This window comes from Salvelinus alpinus, chromosome 1 (assembly GCF_045679555.1).
Source record: "Salvelinus alpinus chromosome 1, SLU_Salpinus.1, whole genome shotgun sequence".
Lineage (NCBI taxonomy): Eukaryota > Metazoa > Chordata > Actinopteri > Salmoniformes > Salmonidae > Salvelinus > Salvelinus alpinus.
This window is the reverse complement of record NC_092086.1, coordinates 92,409,513-92,430,764: the sequence shown is the minus strand read 5'-3', so window position 1 is coordinate 92,430,764 and position 21,252 is coordinate 92,409,513. Positions and strand designations below refer to the sequence as shown.

The 21,252-nt window shown below is 44.2% G+C and overlaps 2 protein-coding genes across 5 annotated transcripts; one reads left to right on the top strand and one right to left on the bottom strand.

Moving 5' to 3' along the window:
- Window positions 1–122: 122 nt before the first annotated feature.
- Window positions 123–4,502, top strand: rraga (Ras-related GTP binding A). 3 transcript variants are annotated; one of them, XM_071333864.1, is made up of 10 exons: window positions 123–325; window positions 1,082–1,198; window positions 1,358–1,457; window positions 1,613–1,679; window positions 1,778–2,000; window positions 2,269–2,364; window positions 2,440–2,562; window positions 2,659–2,750; window positions 2,861–2,976; window positions 3,513–4,502. In XM_071333864.1, the coding sequence occupies exons 2-10, from the start codon at window positions 1,172–1,174 to the stop codon at window positions 3,614–3,616; spliced, it is 948 nt and encodes a 315-aa protein (XP_071189965.1). In that variant the 5' UTR covers window positions 123–325; window positions 1,082–1,171; the 3' UTR covers window positions 3,617–4,502. The 3 variants fall into 3 exon arrangements, with proteins under 3 accessions (XP_071189965.1, XP_071189972.1, XP_071189980.1); XM_071333871.1 differs by having other exon boundaries at window positions 125–485; XM_071333879.1 differs by having other exon boundaries at window positions 135–351.
- Window positions 4,503–11,716: 7,214 nt separating this feature from the next.
- On the bottom strand, window positions 11,717–20,672 carry LOC139534590 (nuclear pore glycoprotein p62-like). Of its 2 annotated transcripts, none has more exons than XM_071333840.1 (13): window positions 20,551–20,672; window positions 19,310–19,600; window positions 18,506–18,915; window positions 18,298–18,381; window positions 18,013–18,126; window positions 17,765–17,884; window positions 17,495–17,624; window positions 15,653–15,797; window positions 15,455–15,504; window positions 15,177–15,311; window positions 14,952–15,063; window positions 12,182–12,248; window positions 11,717–12,062 (listed from the first exon to the last, which is right to left on the bottom strand). In XM_071333840.1, the coding sequence occupies exons 2-13, from the start codon at window positions 19,594–19,596 to the stop codon at window positions 11,971–11,973; spliced, it is 1,746 nt and encodes a 581-aa protein (XP_071189941.1). In that variant the 5' UTR covers window positions 19,597–19,600; window positions 20,551–20,672; the 3' UTR covers window positions 11,717–11,970. The 2 variants fall into 2 exon arrangements, with proteins under 2 accessions (XP_071189941.1, XP_071189950.1); XM_071333849.1 differs by having other exon boundaries at window positions 17,495–17,612.
- Window positions 20,673–21,252: the final 580 nt, after the last annotated feature.

The window sequence follows — 21,252 nt, the reverse complement described above, 5'->3', positions numbered from 1 at the left end:
TGTGAGGTGCAGGTACTAAGTCAAGCTCTGGCTTAAAGATGAAAATGTTGAATGCACATGTCAAAATGACATATCGTCTGATGAAATTTGCCACGTTACAACATAAATATCCCCAACATTTGACGCTTTGGAACGCACCCACACTTACGCATTCTTGGGTCACGTGAATTGCCCCCTCCCAGCTAGTAATCACGTGAAATGTCTAAGACGCTGTGTAGACAGTGGAGTTAGTTTCTGTACCTCTCTAGCTACTCAACTAACCAAATATTTATAAAAGTAGTTTTTTTTCTGTTTTTACTTTACGAGCCTCGACCAGCCCCTTCAGGTGATAACGCATCAGATGACCCGTCGGTAGTATAATCGTAACCGAATGATATTGCATGTTTTGTGGGCCTGCCAGTTAACGTTAGCTAGCATCAGCATGTTTGTGGAGGCTTAAACACAGCAAGCAATGGACCTGTCAGCTCGCTAGCTATCTAAATCAAGTAATGTATAAGCTATTTTAAATCGAAAATATTGACATAACTATATAGTTACTGAATATTTTGTCAATAATTTAGCACTTTTTCATCGCAAGCGAGTAAACTAAACCTTTTCTGAGTGTTGTTTAACGTTATTAGCTGGCTAAGTTCGTTAGTTAGCTCGCTTGTTGTACATAGCTAACGTTAGTTTTATGTAGCTAACGTTAGTTCTTTTGATAGTTGAGAACGTAACAAACTACACCAACATTATAGTACATCTCTGGCTACACTTCAATACCAAAGTTATACTTCCCTTTCTCCATTTCACTTTTTATGCTGTATCCCCTTTTGTAAATACATGCTAATTTGTGCAATGTATAACTGGTAGTGCAAATGCTTTCATTTACATTTTTCACATATCCTAACTATATCTGGCCCTCTAGTGTCATATAAGCTAATAATCATATACTCTTGCAATCTAGATATTTTACCTATTATGTAGCTAAAAAAAAATTTACCTTACCAACTGTTTAGTTTGGATGATACTAGCTAGTAATTACATCACATTAGAGATAATGACATATCTGTATTTATTCTGCATGTTATGTCTTGTGCTGAAGCTGTAAGTGATACGAACAGAAAGCCTGCTGAAGAGGGCCAAAGTCAGACTGACTAGATTTCAACATTCTGCAAACTGAAAGATTAAGGGGATGTCAAGCACAGCCATGAAGAAAAAGGTAGATAAATAAAAAATGAACGCTACACTGGTATTTGTAAGAATTGAAATAACATTTTCAGTGGCAATAGACACTGGGGGCTCAGAAGAGTTGTAGGAGTCTGTGGTTGTTCCCCTATAGAAATTCCCCTTATATGCAATTGGTTGACGTCCTCTAAAGGTGTTGCTGATGGGCAAGAGTGGGTCTGGGAAGACGAGCATGAGATCGATCATCTTTGCCAACTACATAGCCCGAGACACACGCCGCCTTGGAGCCACGAGTAAGTACTAGCTAAAGTTTCTAAACTAAATACATTTTTAAGCCAGTTGAAAATGCCATCATTTCAATTGTTGTCAGATAGCTATGTCGTGTTGCATTGATGCTCACCCTATTGTAATTATTGAATTTTCTTTCTCCTATCCTCTTGCGACTTAGTTGATGTGGAGCACTCCCATGTGCGATTCCTTGGCAATCTGGTTTTGAACTTGTGGGACTGTGGAGGGTAAGTCAACCAGTCTCTTTCAGCCTCATTTGACAAGCTGTAGGGTGTTTCTCTATGTGTATCACCACAATTAACACTCTGCTTCCTGTGTCTGTCAGACAAGACACTTTCATGGAGAACTACTTCACCAGCCAGAGAGACAACATATTCAGGAACGTGGAGGTGCTGATCTATGTGTTCGATGTGGAGAGCCGTGAGCTGGAGAAGGACATGCATTACTACCAGTCCTGTCTGGAGGCGATCCTCCAGAACTCCCCCGACGCCAAGGTCTTCTGCCTGGTGCACAAAATGGATCTGGTTCAGGAGGACCAGAGAGACCTGGTGAGCTGGGGTTCACACAACACCATGCCGATCAGACACTTAATGTTTTAATGCATCAACTCATATTCACTTATTCATACACACATTGCATTTTAAGACATATTTCACTAGGAATCTGGCTTAACACTTTTGCGGCACTCAGACATTCCTTCAAATGGCCAGAGGGCTCCACCACTAACCAACCTGTTAGGAGGCTATTTATTTAGCATGGGGGTGTGCTCAACTCTTAACACCTATGTGGAAGACTGATTGTCCTCCCTCTCTCCAGATCTTTAAGGAGCGTGAAGAGGACCTGAGGCGTCTGTCCAGGCCATTGGCTTGCACCTGCTTCAGAACATCAATCTGGGATGAAACACTGTACAAGGTAGCTGCTCTGTCTGTATGACTGTTTATCGCTGTTCCCTCAGATAAGTCTCTAACATCTTGTTTCTCTCTTAAGGCATGGTCCAGTATTGTTTACCAGCTGATCCCCAATGTACAGCAGCTGGAGACAAACCTGCGTAACTTTGCCCAGATCATTGAGGCAGACGAAGTGCTTCTGTTTGAGAGAGCCACTTTTCTGGTGAGGGCTGCTAGCTATTGAAAACGGCTTTGTTGAAAATCTGATGGTTGGATGAGTAGGAAATTATGTAATTTCTGGTGGTAATGTTTGTTACAGGTAATCTCTCACTACCAGTGCAAAGAGCAGCGTGATGCTCACCGCTTTGAGAAGATCAGCAACATCATCAAACAGTTCAAGCTCAGTTGTAGGTGAGGTCCTCCTCCAGAAGGAACATGTCTCTGTGGTGACCTTACTGCGTCTCGACCTGGTATCTCTGTCTTTGGTGTTTTCATGATGCAGTACTTTGTGGTGTTTGCAGTAAACTGGCAGCCTCCTTCCAGAGCATGGAGGTGAGGAACTCCAACTTTGCGGCCTTCATTGATGTCTTCACCTCTAATACATATGTTATGGTGATCATGTCGGACCCCTCCATACGTAAGTATAGCCATTATTATTATTAAGGACTTGTTTGTACATGAGAAAATACATATCTACTGTAAGTCAATCAATCAAATATATTTATAAAGCCCTTTTTACATCAGCAGATGTCAAAGTGCTATACATACAGAAACCCAGCCTAAAAGCCCAAACAGCAAGCGATGTAGAAGCATGGTGGCTAGGAAAAACTCCCTAGAAAGGCAGGATCCTAGGAAGAAACCTAGAGGAACCAGGCTCTGAGGGGTGGCAAGTCATCTTCTGGCTGTGCTGGTTGGAGATTATAACAGGCCAGATTGTTCTCCAAGATATTCAAACATTCATAGATGACCAGCAGGGTCAAATAATAATCACAGTGGTTGTAGAGGGTGCAACAGGTTAGTACATCAGGAGTAAATGTCACTTGGCTTTTCATAGCCGGGCATTCAGAGGTCGAGACAGAAGATGCGGTAGAGAGAGTTGAAAACAGCAGATCTGGGACAAGGTAGTACGTCCGGTGAACATGACACTCTAAATAATGTTGTCTCTACTTATAGCCTCTGCAGCCACACTCATTAACATCCGCAACGCCAGGAAACACTTTGAGAAGCTGGAGCGTCTGGATGGACCAAAGCACAGCCTGACCATGCGTATGCGCTAAGTACTGCATCTGGCCCAGAGGGTGCCAGCCAGCTGAACCAATCAGTCCACAGACAGCTAACTACAGGCTGTGGTCCAGCCTTGACCAACGCATATGAGCAGCCCTGCACTGTGCTACCCTGTCTCACTCAATCACATGTTTTTCCTACAGAAGATTCTGTTTTCCTTTAAGTCAAATCTTTGTTGATCTCATGTATCATGAACTGTGATGCCGTTCTCAGACATAATTGTCAGATTTAAAAAAAAAAAAAAATATATATATATATAGAAAAATCTATTAAATGCTCATATTTTACTGTTAGGGGATACCAATGCTGTCTTGGTCTGTCACAAAGTCACTCTGTAAATGGTAAGCACAGTATGTTGATTAAAAAAGGAAAAGGAGCCTCAGAAATTATTTTCTGCTTTGTATATAGTCAAGTGACTATATTTACAATGATCTGCTGTTGTCAAGGCTAGAGTTACGTTACTATGTGGATGTGATGAGTGCTACGTCACCATGCCATCTCATGTAGTCAAGGCTTTGACGCTGAATTCTATGAATCAGGGCTCTAAAACCCTGTTCCTGGTGAGCTATGGTCCTGTAGGTTTTCACTCCAAACCCTAATATAGCACACCAGTTTCTAACAATTAGCTGGTTGATAATCTGAACCAGATTAGTTACAAATGGGGTTGGAGCAAAAACCTACAGAAGGGTAGCGCTCCAGGAACAGGGTTTGAGACCTGTTATGCTTTGAGGTGATGGAAACTGGTGGGGGGTGGGATATGGGTGTGAGCTCAACAAATACAGTATCTCACACACTGTTGAACACTGGAAAACACATTTTGTGAAGACTTTAAACCTGGAATAGTGCATTCATGCATAAATAAAACATATTTAGAAATAAGTCTGGTGTGTTCTGCAACATGTGACAAGGAATATAATATGGTGTAATTATTTTTTTTTTGGTTGTACTTTTACCCCTTTTTTGTGATATCCAATTGCTAGTTAGTCTTGTCCCATTGCTGAAACTCCCGTACGGGAGGGGTGAAGGTCGAGAGCCATGTGGCAAGGTTGTCCTTCGAAACACGGCCCTGCCAAGCCACACTGCTTCTTGACACACTGCTCGCTTAATAAGGATTAGCCCCTTTCTTTCAATTTTGCCTAAAATGACATACCCAAATCTAACTGCCTGTAGCTCAGGCCCTGAAGCAAGGATATGCATATTCTTGGTACCATTTGAAAGGAAACACTGACATTTATGGAAATGTGAAAGGAATGTAATGGAATATAACACAATAGATCTGGTAAAAGATAATACAAAGAAAAAACCAACTGTTCTTTTGTATTTTTTTTGTACCATCATCTTTGAAATGTAAGAGAAAGGTCATAATGTATTATTCCAGACCAGGTGCAATTTAGATTTTGGCCACTAGATGGCATCAAATCAAATTTTATTTGTCACATACACATGGTTAGTAGATGTTACTGCGAGTGTAGCGAAATGCTTGTGCTTCTAGTTCTGACAATGCAGTAATAACCAACAAGTAATCTAACCTAACAATTCCACAACTACTACCTTATACACACAGTGTAAAGGGATAAAGAATATGTACATCAAGATATGTGAATGAGTTATGGTACAGAACGGCATAGGCAAGATGCAGTAGATGGTATAGAGTACAGTATATACATATGAGATGAGTAATGTAGGGTATGTAGACATAAAGTGGCATAGTTTAAAGTGGCTAGTGATACATGTATTACATAAAGATGGCAAGATGCAGTAGATGATATAGAGTACAGTATATACATATGAGATGAGTAATGTAGGGTATGTAAACATATTAAGTGGCATTGTTTAAAGTGGCTAGTGGTACATTTTTACATAATTTCCATCAATTCCCATTATTAAAGTGGCTGGAGTTGAGTCAGTATGTTGGCAGCGGCCACTAAATGTTAGTGGTGGCTGTTTAACAGTCTGATGGCCTTGAGATAGAAGCTGTTTTTCAGTCTCTCGGTCCCTGCTTTGATGCACCTGTACTGACCTCGCCTTCTGGATGATAGCGGGGTGAACAGGCAGTGGCTTGGGTGGTTGTTGTCCTTGATGATCTTTATGGCCTTCCTGTGACATCGGGTGGTGTAGGTGTCCTGGAGGGCAGGTAGTTTGCCCCCGGTGATGCGTTGTGCAGACCTCACTACCCTCTGGAGAGCCTTACGGTTGTGGGCGGAGCAGTTGCCGTACCAGGCGGTGATACAGCCCGACAGGATGCTCTCGATTGTGCATCTGTAGAAGTTTGTGAGTGCTTTTGGTGTCAAGCCGAATTTCTTCAGCCTCCTGAGGTTGAAGAGGCGCTGCTGCACCTTCTTCACAACGCTGTCTGTGTGGGTGGACCAATTCAGTTTGTCCGTGATGTGTACACCGAGGAACTTAAAACTTTCCACCTTCTCCACTACTGCCCTGTCAATGTGGATAGGGGGGTGCTCCCTCTGCTGTTTCCTGAAGTCCACAATCATCTCCTTTTTTTATTTTTTATTTTATTTTTTTATTTTTAATCCCCTTTTCTCCCAAATTTTCGTGGTATCCAATCGCTAGTAATTACTATCTTGTCTCATCGCTACAACTCCCGTACGGGCTCGGGAGAGACGAAGGTCGAAAGCCATGCGTCCTCCGAAGCACAACCCAACCAAGCCGCACTGCTTCTTAACACAGCGCGCCTCCAACCCGGAAGCCAGCCGCACCAATGTGTCGGAGGAAACACCGTGCACCCGCCCCCCTCGGTTAGCGCGCACTGCGCCCGGCCCGCCACAGGAGTCGCTGGAGCGCGATGAGACAAGGATATCCCTACCGGCCAAACCCTCCCTAACCCGTACGACGCTATGCCAATTGTGCGTCGCCCCACGGACCTCCCGGTCTCAGAGTCTCTGGGCGCGAACCCAGAGACTCTGGTGGCGCGAGTATGCACTGCGATGCAGTGCTCTAGACCACTGCGCCACCCGGGAGGCCCCTCCTTTGTTTTGTTGACGTTGAGTGTGAGGTTATTTTCCTGACACCACACTCCGAGGGCCCTCACCTCCTCCCTGTAGGCCGTCTCGTCGTTGTTGGTAATCAAGCCTACCACTGTAGTGTCGTCCGCAAACTTGATGATTGAGTTGGAGGCGTGCATGGCCACGCAGTCGTGGGTGAACAGGGAGTACAGGAGAGGGCTCAGAACGCACCCTTGTGGGGCCCCAGTGTTGAGGATCAGCGGGGTGGAGATGTTGTTACCTACCCTCACCACCTGGGGGCGGCCCGTCAGGAAGTCCAGGACCCAGTTGCACAGGGCGGGGTCGAGACCCAGGGTCTCGAGCTTGATGACGAGTTTGGAGGGTACTATGGTGTTAAATGCTGAGCTGTAGTCGATGAACAGCATTCTCACATAGGTATTCCTCTTGTCCAGATGGGTTAGGGCAGTGTGCAGTGTGGTTGCGATTGCGTCGTCTGTGGACCTATTGGGTCGGTAAGCAAATTGGAGTGGGTCTAGGGTGTCAGGTAGGGTGGAGGTGATATGGTCCTTGACTAGTCTCTCAAAGCACTTCATGATGACGGAAGTGAGTGCTACGGGGCGGTAGTCGTTTAGCTCAGTTACCTTAGCTTTCTTGGGAACAGGAACAATGGTGGCCCTCTTGAAGCATGTGGGAACAGCAGACTGGGATAAGGATTGATTGAATATGTCCTTAAACACACCAGCCAGCTGGTCTGCGCATGCTCTGAGGACGTGGCTGGGAATGCCGTCTGGGCCTGCAGCCTTGCGAGGGTTAACACGTTTAAATGTTTTACTCACCTCGGCTGCAGTGAAGGAGAGGCCGCAGATTTTGGTAGCGGGCCGTGTCAGTGGCACTGTATTGTCCTCAAAGCGAGCAAAAAAGTTATTTAGCCTGACTGGGAGCAAGACATCCTGGTCCGCGACGGGGCTGGTTTTCTTTTTGTAATCCGTGATTGACTGTAGACCCTGCCACATACCTCTTGTGTCTGAGCTGTTGAATTGCGACTCTACTTTGTCTCTATACTGGGACTTAGCTTGTTTGATTGCCTTGCGTAGAGAATAGCTACACTGTTTGTATTCGGTCATGTTTCTGGTCACCTTGCCCTGGTTAAAAGCAGTGGTTCGCGCTTTCAGTTTCACGCGAATGCTGCCATCAATCCACGGTGTCTGGTTTGGCAATGTTTTAATCGTTGCTGTGGGTACGACATCGTCAATGCACTTTCTAATGAACTCGCTCACCGAATCAGCGTATTCGTCAATATTGTTGTTGGGCGCAATGCGGAACATATCCCAATCCACGTGATCGAAGCAGTCTTCAAGCGTGGAATCAGATTGGTCGGACCAGCGTTGAACAGACCTGAGCGAGGGAGCTTGTTGTTTTAGTTTCTGTTTGTAGGCTGGAAGCAACAAAATGGAGTCGTAGTCAGCTTTTCCGAAAGGAGGGCGGGGGAGGGCCTTATATGCGTCGCGGAAGTTAGTATAACAATGATCCAAGGTTTTACCAGCCCTGGTAGCACAATCGATATGCTGATAGAATTTAGGGAGTTTTGTTTTCAGATTAGCCTTGTTAAAATCCCCAGCTACGATGAATGCAGCCTCAGGGTGTGTGGTTTCCAGTTTACAAAGAGTCAGATAAAGTTCGTTCAGGGCCATCAATGTGTCTGCTTGGGGGGGAATATATACGGCTGTGATTATAATCGAAGAGAATTCCCTTGATAGATAATGCGGTCGACATTTGATTGTGAGGAATTCTAGATCAGGTGAACAGAATGACTTGAGTTCCTGTATGTTGTTATGATCACACCACGTCTCGTTAATCATAAGGCATACACCCCCGCCCCTCTTCTTACCAGAAAGATGTTTGTTTCTGTCGGCGCGATGCGTGAAGAAACCAGCTGGCTGCACCGACTCCGTTAGCGTCTCTTGAGTGAGCCATGTTTCCGTGAAGCAGAGAACGTTACAATCTCTGATGTCTCTCTGGAATGTTACCCTTGCTCGGATTTCATCAACCTTATTGTCAAGAGACTGGACATTGGCGAGTAGTATGCTAGGGAGTGGAGCGCGATGTGCCCGTCTCCGAAGCCTGACCAGGAGACCGCTTCGTTTGCCCCTTTTACGGCGTCGCTTAGGGTCGCCGGCTGGGATCAGATCCATTGTATTGGGTGGAAGGCAAAACACTGGATCCGCTTCAGGAAAGTCATATTCCTGGTTGTAACGATGGTGAGTTGACGTTGCTCTTATATTCAGTAGTTCCTCCCGACTGTATGTAATGAAACCTAAGATTACCTGGGGTACCAATGTAAGGAATAACACATAAAAAAACTAAATACTGCATATTTTCCTAGGAACGCGAAGCGAGGCAGCCATCTCGGTCGGCGCCGGAAGTAGGCGCCGACCGAGATGTAGGCATCAGTGTATGTGCAGCATTTTAGACTGATCCAATGAACCATTGTATTTCTGTTTTTAAAAATTGTATCAAGACTGCCCAAATGTGCCTAATTTGTTTATTAATAACTTTTCATGTTCAAAGTTGTGCACTCTCAAACAAATAGCATGGTATTATTTCACTGTAATAGCTACTGTAAATTGGACAGTGCAGTTAGATTAACAAGAATTTAAGCTTTCTGTCAATATCAGATATGTCTATGTCCTAGGAAATGTTCTTGTTACTTACAACCTCATGCTAATCACATTAGCCTACATTAGCTCAACCATCCTGTGGAAGGGACACCGATCCCGAAGAAGATTTATTAAATAGTTAGGGCTCTTCAATCCGCATAACAGAAGTGCAACCTTACAGATTGAATACAATTTAAAGGCAATGTTCCTGCTTTAGTGGATACCGCGTTCACGATAAACTCTGCATATTTCGGCTAGATCGGAAATTGACCCCTTTTGCACAAACTCTTATCACATAAACAGTGTACAAAACATTAAGAACACCTACTCTTTCCATGACAAACTGACCAGGTGAAAGCTATGATCCCTTATTGATGTCACTTGTTAAATCCACTTCAAATCAGTGTAGATGAAGGGGAAGAGACAGGTTAAAGAAGGATGTTTAGGCCATTCAGAGGGTAAATTGGCAAGCCAAATTATATGTGCCTTTGAACGGCGTATGGTAGTAGGTGCCAGGCACATTGGTTTGTGTCAAGAACTGCAACACTGCTAGGTTTTTCCACACTCGGTTTCCCGTGTGTATCAAGAATGGTCCACCACCCAAAGGATATCCAGCCAACTTGACACAACTGTGCGAAGCAATGGAGTCAACATGGGCCAGCATCCCTGTGGAACGCTGTCGACACCTTGTAGAGTCCATGCCCCGACGAATTGAGACTGTTCTGAGGGCAAAAGGGGGTGGGGGTGCAACCAATGTTCCCTCTATTTATTTCCGGCACTGGGCAAATTTCAGGTCTGCTGAGCGCTAACTTCAACATTGTGAACACGGAGGCTGTACCTGCTTTAAGTTAACAGTTTTAACAGTGGCCAAGTAGACTACTGTGGCTATTTCATTATAATGTAGGCCTAACAGAGTGGCCTACCATCAAAAACAATGGAGAAAATGCATTCCATAACGTTTTAACATGGAAATATCTGTTATCATTCAGCCTACAGTAGCAGCAAATGTGCGGTGTTCAATGTAGGCCTACATTTCTTGAGACGTTTGGAAAAAAACATGCAGGACTTGACATTAACCTGTTTATCCACTTGTCCTTCAGACAAGGAGGTGACTAAATGTTGTTTCATTATTATTCCCATACCATTATTAGGGAATCAGACAAATTATGCTACCCTCTGCCTATTGGCTACTTAGCTTATTCAAGAACATCTTAAAATATGCTGTCCCTTTAATTAAGACCAAAAAAAAGCTATTTACCTGAAATGCACACATTTTGTGCTCTTTTAGGAAGCAACTACTCCCCCATTGTTGATTAGAAATGAGCTGTAACTGGGCTAATAACTCACTAACTGGCAAAGAATATTAACAAATGTGCACAGGTGGCTACATGTAGCTCCCGCTTTGATCTCAAAACAAGAAAATCTGCAGCTCTGATTGGTTATGGCGCACCAGTATTAAGAGTATGGGGCTGAAAGGCGCTGCATGGTCAATCTGCCGTCTGCATTGACTTTACAGGATTTACGGTGATATGGCCTCTGCAGAAGTCAAGGCATTCATGCTTCTTGCCCTTCACAGAGCTGTTATGAAGGAAAATGTCAAGGAAGTGAGTTTGTGTTTACACAAGACCACCTGCCCTCACCCACCGTCAACCAATCATGTCAATGCGGAGCTATACGGAGACCTCCGCGTTGTTACATTTGAGAGGCGCACAGCGATGCGGTAAACGGCTCAATTTGGCCTCTGCGTCCGTCAAAATACTTCGCAATTGCGTCACACTGTCCATACGGCGCTCCCGACCAAATGTTCAGATCGAGCATAAGTTGGCTTCGAGTCGTACACGTCAATGCAATTGAATCTTACTCAAACGCGCTCTGCCTACAAGAGAATACCTTGCAGTTCATTTTCTTTCGGTATGTTACATTGAAAGTGGCTAGTATTGTGTTGATTCTAGCACAATTTCGTCAGCAGAGCGAAACGTTGATCGTGTTAAAGGGGAAAACTAGAGTTGAGTTCAATGTCGCGCTTCTCTGCGCAATATTTCATCTGCACGGCATTTTAAAAAGAACATTATGTGCAACTCATTTTTACGGTGTTCTTAATAGTCAGTGTACGCTGCTGCTGTTCATCGATCCTGTTGATTAGTCAGTCACTTTATCCCTACCTATATGTATATACCTACATCAATTACCTCGTACCACTGCACAGCGACTCGGTGGTGTTACCCCGTGTATGTAACCAAGTTATCGTTACTGTGTATTTATTCCTCGTTAATTCAATTATTCATTTCATCAGAAGGGCCGTAAGCAAGCATATCAGTGTTAGTCTACACCCGTTTACGAAGCATGTGACAAATAAACATGTATTTGATTGATTTGCATCGGTCAACGCTTCTTATGTCTTCTCAATTAGGAAGTACCTTCACATTTAAATTGCACTACAGCGCTTATCTTCAGTGAACCTGATTTAAACGATCCCTAAAGCATATTGGAGCACATGTGTGCAACTCTTTATTTAATCAGAATTAATTATTTGCCCAGCACCAGTGTTGAAATTTGGGAAGTGCATCTCACACACACCTTAACTTGGAGTACTTTTCTATAAATCACAATTGATGCTGCATTAATAGCAAACCTTTATCATAACTCCTCTCAAAAAGATCTTCATTGTATTAAAAAAAAAGAAACAAACTTGCATAATGCACATATTCATTCTGATAATTATTGCAATCTTCAATGAAATGTTATGCGAAAAGTCTTCTCCTGCTCTTTGCGTCGGTTGTCGCAGAGTTTGGACACATCCTCCACCCTTCTCTGTAGAAGCACTGAGGATAGACATATTACAGAGTTAATATGGATTGAAGGATGTCAACTTTTTATCAGAAGCAAGGTTCAAGTTAAAAAAAGTTGTTTACTCAAGACCACACATGGGTTAAATACTGACCCGAGTTCTGGTCAATCCATTGAAGAGAGTCCATGTGGGCATTGAGAATTTTACAGATCTGCTGAAGCTAAAGAGAAAAAAAAAAAGTCTTAGAATAACTAATTACACATTTCCTCTTCCCTAAATAAACTAACCAGGTAACCACAGTTCAGAACATGTGGTATTTGCTTCAGAATAACTGTAGAAATACATTTTTTCACCTTTATTTAACCAGGTAAGCTAGTTGAGAACAAGTTCTCATTTACAACTGCGACCTGGCCAAGATAAGGCCAAGCAGTACGACAAAAACAGAGTTACACATGGGATAAACAAACGTACAGTCAACACAATAGAAAAAGTCTATATACAGTGTGTGCAAATGGCTTGAGGTAGGCAATAAATAGGCCATAGTAGCGAAGTAATTACAATTTAACAGATTAACACGAGTGATAAGTGAGCAGATGATGTGCAAGTAGAGATACTGGTGTGCAAAAGAGCAGAAAAGTAAATAAAAACGATATGGGGATGAGGTAGGTAGATTGGGTGGGCTATTTACAGATGGACTATGTACAGCTGCAGCGATCGGTTAGCTGCTCAGATAACTGATGTTTAAAGTTAGTTAGGGAAATATAAGTCTCCAGCGATTTTTGCAATTAGTTCCAGTCACTGGCAGCAGAGAACTGGAAGGAAAGGCTGCTAAAGGAGGTGTTGGCTTTGGTGATGACCAGTGAGATATACCTGCTGGAGCGTGTGCAACGGGTGGGTGTTGTTGTCATGACCAGTGAGCTGAGAAAAGGCAGGGCTTTACCTAGCAAAGACTTATAGATGACCTGGAGCCAGTGGGTCTGGCGACGAATATGTAGCGAGGTCCAGCCGACTAGAGCATACAGGTCGCAGTGGTGGGTGGAAAAAGGGGCTTTGGTAACAAAACGGTTGGCACTATGATAGACTGCATCCAATTTGCTGAGTAGAGTATTGGAAGCTATTTTGTAAATGACATGGCCGAAGTCGAGGATCGGTAGGATAGTCAGTTTTACTAGTGTAAGTTTGGCGGTGTGAGCGAAGGAGGCTTTGTTGTGAAATAGAAAGCAGATTCTAGATTTGATTTTGGATTGGAGATATTTAATATGAGTCTGGAAGGAGAGTTTACAGTCTAGCCAGACACCTAGGTATTTGTAGTTGTCCACATATTCTAGGTCAGAACCGTCCAGGGTAGTGAGGCTAGTCGGGCGGGTGCGGGCAGCGAACGGTTGAAAAGCATGCATTTGGTTTTACTAGCGTTTAAGAGCAGTTGGAGGCCACAGAAGGAGTGTTGTATGGCATTGAAGCTCGTTTGGAGGTTAGTTAACAGTGTCCAAAAAGGCCAGATGTATACAGAATGGTGTCGTCTGCGTAGAGGTGAATCAGGGAATCACCTGCAGCAACATCATTGATACACACAGAGAAAGTCGGCCCGAGAATTGAACCCTGTGGTACCCCCATAGAGACTGCCAAAGGTCCGCACAACAGGCCCTCCGATTTGACACACTGAACTCTATCTGAAAAGTAGTTGGTGAACCAGGCGAGGCAGTCATTGGAAAACCCAAGGCTGTTGAGTCTGCCGATAAGAATGCGGTGATTGACAGAGTCGAAAGCCTTGGCCAGGTCAATGAAGACTGCTGCACAGCACTGTCTTTTATCGATGGCGGTTATGATATCGTTTAGTACCTTGAGCGTGGCTGAGGTGCACCCGTGACTAGCTCGGAAACCAGATTGCACAGCGGAGAAGGTACGGTGGGATTCGAAATGGTCAGTGATCTGTTTATTAACTTGAAGACTTTAGAGGCAGGGCAGGATGGATATAGGTCTATAACAGTTTGGGTCTAGAGTGTCACCCCCTTTGAAGAGGGGGATGACCGCGGCAGCCTTCCAATCTTTAGGGATCTCGGACGATACGAAAAAAAGTTGAACAGACTGGTAGTAGGGGTTGCAACAATGGCAGCGGATAGTTTTAGAAAGAGAGGGTCCAGATTGTCTACCCCAGCTAATTTGTATGGGTCCAGGTTTTGCAGCTCTTTCAGAACATCTGCTATCTGGATTTGGGTGAAGGAGAAGCTGGGGAGGCTCCTGAATGTAGCTGCGGGGGGGAGCTGTTGGCCGGGGTAGCCAGGAGGAAAGCATGGCCAGCCGTAGAGAGAAAAGCTTATTTAAATTTTCAATTATCATGGATTTATCAGTGGTGACCGTGTTTCCTAGCCTCAGTGCAGTGGGGGCAGCTGGGAGGAGGTGCTCTTGTTCTCCATGGACTTTAGTGTCTCAACTTTTTGTAGTTAGAGCTACAGGATGCAAATTTCTGTTTGAAAAAGCTTGCCTTTGCTTTCCTGACTGACTGCGTGTATTCGTTCCTGACTTCCCTGAACAGTTGCATATCGCGATGACTATTCGATGCTATTGCAGTCCGCCACAGGATGTTTTTGTGCTGGTCAAGGGCAGCCAGGTCTGGAGTGAACCAAGGGCTATATCTGTTCTTAGTTCTAGATTTTTTGAAAGAGGCATGCTTATTTAAGATGGTGAGGAAATTACTTTTAAAGAACGACCAGGCATCCTCGACTGACGGGATGAGATATCCTTCCAGGATACCCGGGCCAGGTCGATTAGAAAGGCCTGCTCACAGAAGTGTTTTAGAGAGCGTTTGACAGTGATGAGGGGTGGTCGTTACACCGCGGACCCTTAGCGGATGCAGGCAATTTACATAAGTAAAAGCACTGGCAGCAAGGTATTCAAAAGACATCGGTCTATTTTTCCTTCTCACCGGGTCACTGTTATCAGCTGGCCCGCTGGATGTATTCAGGTGTTCAATGATCTCCTTTAGATCTTGGGACATCCTCTTCAGCTGGGCGTCCACGTTCTCTGCAAGCTTGTACCTGCAGAAAGAGATGGAGACATTGCATAAAGATGAGATATCACATAACCATAGTCATGATTCAGTTCACTGTGCATTGGTTTTCACTCAGAAAGACCTTTGGTAAAACCTTACGTCCTCTCGCGTTCCTCGTCTGCGTTCTGCATGTAGATGGTTCCACTCTGTTCTTTGACAGACTCCTCCAGTGGGGACAGCAGGTCCTCCAGCTCCTTCTGTTGTGACAGGATGAAGTCCAGTTCCTGGTCCAGCCTGGGACGGGGTAGAGAGCAGAAACACAAGGTCATACAATAAAGATTGACAATAATTACCATAGATCTACTTACAGATAAGACAGAATTCTGAATTATCTGATATTCAAATACATTATAAGAAATAAAGCTGTTGACCGCTACCTTCTTTGGTCCAATTTCACTTTCTCCATTTCCCTGTGCAGTGATGTGATCTGTAACAACGAGATGAACATGCCCTTCAAACATCTGCCATGAAGAGACCCCAAAGTTCAACTTCATATGAGATTAAAACAAATAGCATTGCCTAGCTTCTAGTGGTGCAGTTATGAGAAGTGCCACTATAATGACATGTCTGTTTACCTTCTCTCCGTTCTCCACCAGCGTGCGGTCCCAGGCGTTGACCTGGGTGGCTTGCTGTAAGAAATGCCTCTCCTGGTCCTCCAGCTCAAGACTCCACTTGTTAATGAGACCCTCTAGTTGGATATATGACATCACTGGAGGAGCACTGCAGGGGGAGGAGTAAGGGACCAGTGACAAATCGGTCACATACAGAGCAGAAAGTATTGGGGGTGTAGCGAAATGCTTGTGTTCCTAGCTCCAACATTGCAGTAATATCTAATACACACAAATCTAAAAAAGTAAAAGAACGGAATTAGGAAATATTAGGATGAGCAATGTGTGTACAGAAAGGAAAACCTGTGTATTCTATGAGTTTGCCTACAACTCCAACACCTGCGGAAAGTACCTGGATGTGCGTATGTTCTTCAGCTTTTGTACACACACTTCGGAAAGTATTCAGACCACTTGACCTTTCCACATTTGGTTACTTTACATTTTATTCTAAAATGGATGAAATAAAAACAGGTTTAGAAATGTTTGCAAATTTATCAAACAGAAATACCTTATTTACATAAGTATTCAGACCCTTTATGAAACTTGAAATTGAGCTCAGGTGTATCCTGTTTCCATTGATGATCCTTGAGATGTTTCTACAACTTCATTGGAGTCCACCTGTGGTACAGTTGACCGTGCATGTCAGAACAAAAACCAAGCCACTAGGTCAAAGGAATTGTTCGTAGAGCTCAGACAGGATTGTGTCGAGGCACAGATCTGGGGAAGGGCACCAAAAAACGTCTGCAGCATTGAAGGTCCAAGAACACAATGGCCTCCATCATTCTTAAATGGAAGTTTGTTATCACAAAGACTCTTCCTAGAGCTGGCAAAATGGAGCAATCGGGGGAGAAAGGCCTTGGTCAGGGAGGTGACCAAGAACTCGATAGTCACTGACAGAGCTCCCCTGTGAAGATGGGAGAAACTTCCATAAGGACAACCATCTCCGCAGCACTATCAATAAGGCCTTTATGGTAGAGTGGCCAGACGGAAGCCACTCCTCTGTAAAAAGACACGACAGCCCGCTTGGAGTTGCCAAAAAGCACCTAAAGACTCTCAGACCATGAGAAAGGAGACAAGCTCTGAATGTCCTTGAGTGGCCCAGCAAGAGCCCGATCATCTCTGTAGACTTGAAAATAGCTGTGCAGCAACACTCCCCATCCAACCTGAAGGAGCTTGAGAGAATCTGCAGAGAATGGGAGAAACTCCCCAAATACAGGTGTGCCAAGGTTGTAGAGTCATAACCAAGAAGAAACGAGGCTGGAATCACCACCAAACATGCTTCAACAAAGTACTGAGTAAAGGGTCTGAATACTTATGTTAATGTAATATTTTTAGTTTTTATACATTTGCAAAATATTTATAGAAACCTGTTTTCCTTTGTCATTATGGGGTATTGTGTGTAGATTGAGGGGAAAAAACAATTTAATACATTTTAGAAGGCTGTAACGTAACAAAATTTGGAAAAAGTCAAGGGGTCTGAGTACTTCCCGAAGGCACTGTATGTGATGGGATGTACAGACAATATGGATACATCTGTATTATACAGTATATGTACAGCAATAGTTAAATAGGATAGGCCTTGACTAGAATACAGTATATTCATATGAAGTGGGTAAAACAGTATTTAAACATTGGTTACTTTAATAGTGTTCCGTGACTACGTACACGCATTTCAGTTTCCTTCCAGAATTGAATTAATTGAAATGGAATTAACCCCAACCCTAAATACAATGGTTGAGGATACAAATACAGTGAGAGATACTGCAGTGAGTGGTTGTAATAAACTGGACAGGCTGAACCCTGCAGTACCTTGCTGTAACAGTAGCAATGGTTGTGGCTACGCCAGTGATGGGGGCCGTTACACCAATGCCAATGGCGCCCGCAGGTTTCATAGCCAGTGAGAAACCTGTGGTTGTGGTAGGGGCAGCTAAAACAAACACTACAGTGAGGAATTCATCAATATGACAAAAATACTGCATGAACAACCCCATATACACAATTTTGCATAAACAGGCAACAATATCAAGCTCTAGTTATTCTAATAATCCTGCATGATAAAACAGTGAACCTGTACAGTACCTGGTCCAACTGGGGCAGTAGTTGTGGCAGTGACTGCTCCCAGGGGTTTGAGCATGAAGCCCAGGGTACTTCCCGCTGTTGAGGTGGCAGCCGGGGCAGCGGAGGTAGGGGCAGCGCCCACTAATCAGAAGAGAGTCAAGAAATTAAACTCCACCACAGAATGTCAGAAAGCCAATTTAACCTTATTTTTGAGTTTTCCAACACTTGATATTTCAAGCAAGAGCTCGCTAGTAGGAAATAAAACTCACAAAATCCTGTGATTGCTGCTGTAGCAGGAGCTGCTGTTGATGCTGGTACAGCAAAAAGAGAAGAACCTAATGAGGCCTGGGTAGCCGGGGTAGTTGCACCCGGGGCTGGAGTAGCTAGAGAGAAAATAATAGACCATCTTAAACTCATAGCCGTTGATAGTTTAAAAACAGGCACACACCCCCTTTAAAAAAACAGCACATTTTCACTGTTTCAACAAAACAAATTCTACAATTTGTCAGATATTCATTTCATATATGCCAAATGTCTCCGATTCCCCCATTTACCAGAAGGTTTGACGCCAAAAGCGAATCCTCCAACCTGGGTTGTGGTTGGTACAGCTGTTGAGGCCACAGAGTTCAGAGTCAGACCTAAGTAAAGACAAAATACTATAATTCAGGATGAAAAAAAAACACTGATGTAAAGTAATAATGGCATTTATAGTACATTACCCATGATCTGATAAACAGATGACTAGGAGCTCAGAAAACTCACTTGTGGGCTGGGTCCCCAGGGAGAGGCTGGCAGGTGTGCTGTTTCCAAATGAGAAGCCCCCTCCTGCGGTTACAGTAGGGGCTGGGGCTGTGGTGGCCTGGACCTTGGCTGCACCAAAACTAAACCCACCTCCCATAATTTGGGTGGCTTCAGCAGGAGTTCCTAAAGAGAGTCCACCAGCTGCAGCAGGTTGGGTCTGGGGCTGAGTTTGGGCAACAGGGGCTCCAAGCCCCCCTGCAGTCCCAAAGCTGAACCCCCCTCCTGCAGGGGCAGCAGTGGTTTGTGTGGCGAGACCCCCACCAAGTCCAAAGCCTGTCCCAGGGGAGGGGGTCGCCATCCCCATAGTTAGCCCAGTCGGTGCAGGTTGAGAGGCGGCTGGCGTACCCAGATTGAGTTTAGCAATGGGAGTCCTAAAGACAAAAGCAAGAGAAAATAACGCATTATAAGATCTACATTACAATTGCTATCCTACTGTAAGCTACACAGGCAACAACCTACCAAGTTTATTTTATTTAACTAGGCAAGTAAGTTAAGAAAAAAGTATTATTTACAATGACGGCCTACTCCGAATAAACCCGGACGACGCTGGGCCAATTGTGCGCCGCCCTATGGGACTCCCAATCACAGCCGGATGTGATACAGCCTGAATTCGAACCAGGGACCGTAGTAACGCCTCTTGCACAGAGACGCAGTGCCGTAAGCCACTGAGCCACTCGGGAGTTTGTTCAGCTCATCATCAATGCTACCCTTAGATAATATAACGACCCAAACATCCACGCAAACTACATCATCCAACAGACCCACCCAAAAGAGAAGCCTCCTCCTGCAGGAGTACTGCTCTGTGCAGGGGTCCCAAAGCTGAACCCTCCAGTTGGGTTTGTGCTACCCTGGGTGGGCATAGCAAAGAGCCCAGAGCTCTGGGGGGCAGCTACTGGGGCCTGGGGAGTGCTGGGGGTTCCGAAAGAGAAGCCACCACCTGGAGCTGCAGCACTTGGCATCCCGAAGCCTGTAGCTGGGGCAGTTGCGGTTTTGGGAGCTCCAAAGCTGAATCCAGTACCGGACACTTGTCCAAAGTTGAATCCTCCACTCATTGTCCTATACAGAAAGAGAACAAGGGAGAGAATAATACAATGACATATCGTACCAATGTCATTATAATCCCTTCAACATCTTCATCCACTAACACAGCTTGGCTAGAAACAGAGAAGAGATTCAGCTGGACATGGGAATGATCTGTCCTGATAAAAACTTGTCAGAAGATACCGACGCTACCGTCACGCTTGTTTACACGGACCTGCACTTGGGTCAGAACACAACCACGGTTAGATTAAAACACATTCGAGGCTCGTGCTAGTTTGCAGTAGCCACCACAGACATTTTGGAATGGCAGTGTCAGCCAATCAGCTCCTTTCTTGTTCAACTCAACACCCCATTACATTATGGGTGTGGGGCTACTGCTAACTAGCATGAGGCAGAACATTTCGGTTTTCCGAGAAAACTAGCAGTATTTCAATCTACTCGATGGAACAGTGTGGATAAAGGTAATATACAGTAGCATATCCCATCCCTGCATTGAGCGGTACATTTTCCGACCAGTATCTGGCGCCGGTTCCACGGCCTCTTAATATAACCATGAATTAACATGATTGCGTTCCGACCCCTGTGCAGTTCGGTGTGAACGGTAGGGTTGGTAACGAAATAGTAGGGCTTGTATCTTCTGGCAACATGCTAACAGACTAACTTAGCTAGTTAGCCAGCTAACTACATTTTGAGCTAGCATTTTTACACTGATCATATGTATAAATAGCAAATGGGAGACCGGTATCTAGCCAGTTGACACAAATAAATTGCCTATATGGCAGCTTGCTAGCTAACGTTACCAAACTAGCAAATTTTAGTTGGCTAGCTAGCCAGCTAAGGTTGGTTAGCTACAAAAATACGAACGATTTAGATGGCTAACAAAACGCCATATATTAAACCTCCAGCTAAACAAATGTATACATGTTCGTTCACTGGCGTTGAACAATTGGATAACATAACCATACCTTTCGTTTTCTTCAGACAACAAATTAAATTGAAAAACACACGTTATCTGCGTGGAGTTTCAACGAGCGCTTTTATGGTTGCGAACACTGGCAGGTCCACAAACGCCCAGAATGTGAGAGCGCCATCTGCTGTGATGGAGTGTGGAGCTGGACCAGGCTGAAACTCAGGACAAGTAGTAGTAGTATTAGTATTAATATTGTTTTTGGTAGTATTGCATAGTGTTTTTTTTTTAGGGGGGGGGGGGGGGGTTCTAATAGGTATCTACTTACAGAAAAATACATGACATTGAGTATTTTTCTTCCAGCAAAATCACCAGGTTCTAGAAAAGCCCCCTTCAATGTAGACCTTTACAGATGGAGAAAAAAAATGTGCTTCTACCCAGGCCATATTACGACTGGACATGCCATTAATGAATTCAAAGGAATGATCCATATTGTACCAAATTAATCACATTCCTCTGTACAGTGCATTCGGAAAGTATTCAGACCCCTTCCCCTTTTCCACACTTTGTTATGTTACAGCCTTAATCTAAAATGGATTAAAGGAAAAAAAATATTCATCAATCTACACTAAATACCCCATAAAGGCAGGGCAAAAACAGGTTTTTCGAAATTTGTGCACATTTATTTAAAATTAAAAACAGAAATACCTTATTTTCATAAGCATTCAGACACTTTGCTATGAGACTCGAAATTCAGCTC

Bases quoted from the DNA above. Each gene is read 5' to 3' on its own strand.
- LOC139534590 (XM_071333840.1), bottom strand. From the start codon at position 19,596: ATGAGTGGAGGATTCAACTTTGGACAAGTGTCCGGTACTGGATTCAGC. The intron at 15,064-15,176 runs GTAAGGTTTTAC...CTCTTTCTGCAG, and splicing joins GACGAGGAACGCGAGAGGAC to GTACAAGCTTGCAGAGAACG. The intron at 12,249-14,951 runs GTGAGAAGGAAA...TTTTCTCTTTAG, and splicing joins CAGCTGATAACAGTGACCCG to CTTCAGCAGATCTGTAAAAT.
- rraga (XM_071333864.1), top strand. From the start codon at position 1,172: ATGTCAAGCACAGCCATGAAGAAAAAG. The intron at 2,001-2,268 runs GTGAGCTGGGGT...CCCTCTCTCCAG, and splicing joins AGGAGGACCAGAGAGACCTG to ATCTTTAAGGAGCGTGAAGA. The intron at 2,563-2,658 runs GTGAGGGCTGCT...TGTTTGTTACAG, and splicing joins TTGAGAGAGCCACTTTTCTG to GTAATCTCTCACTACCAGTG.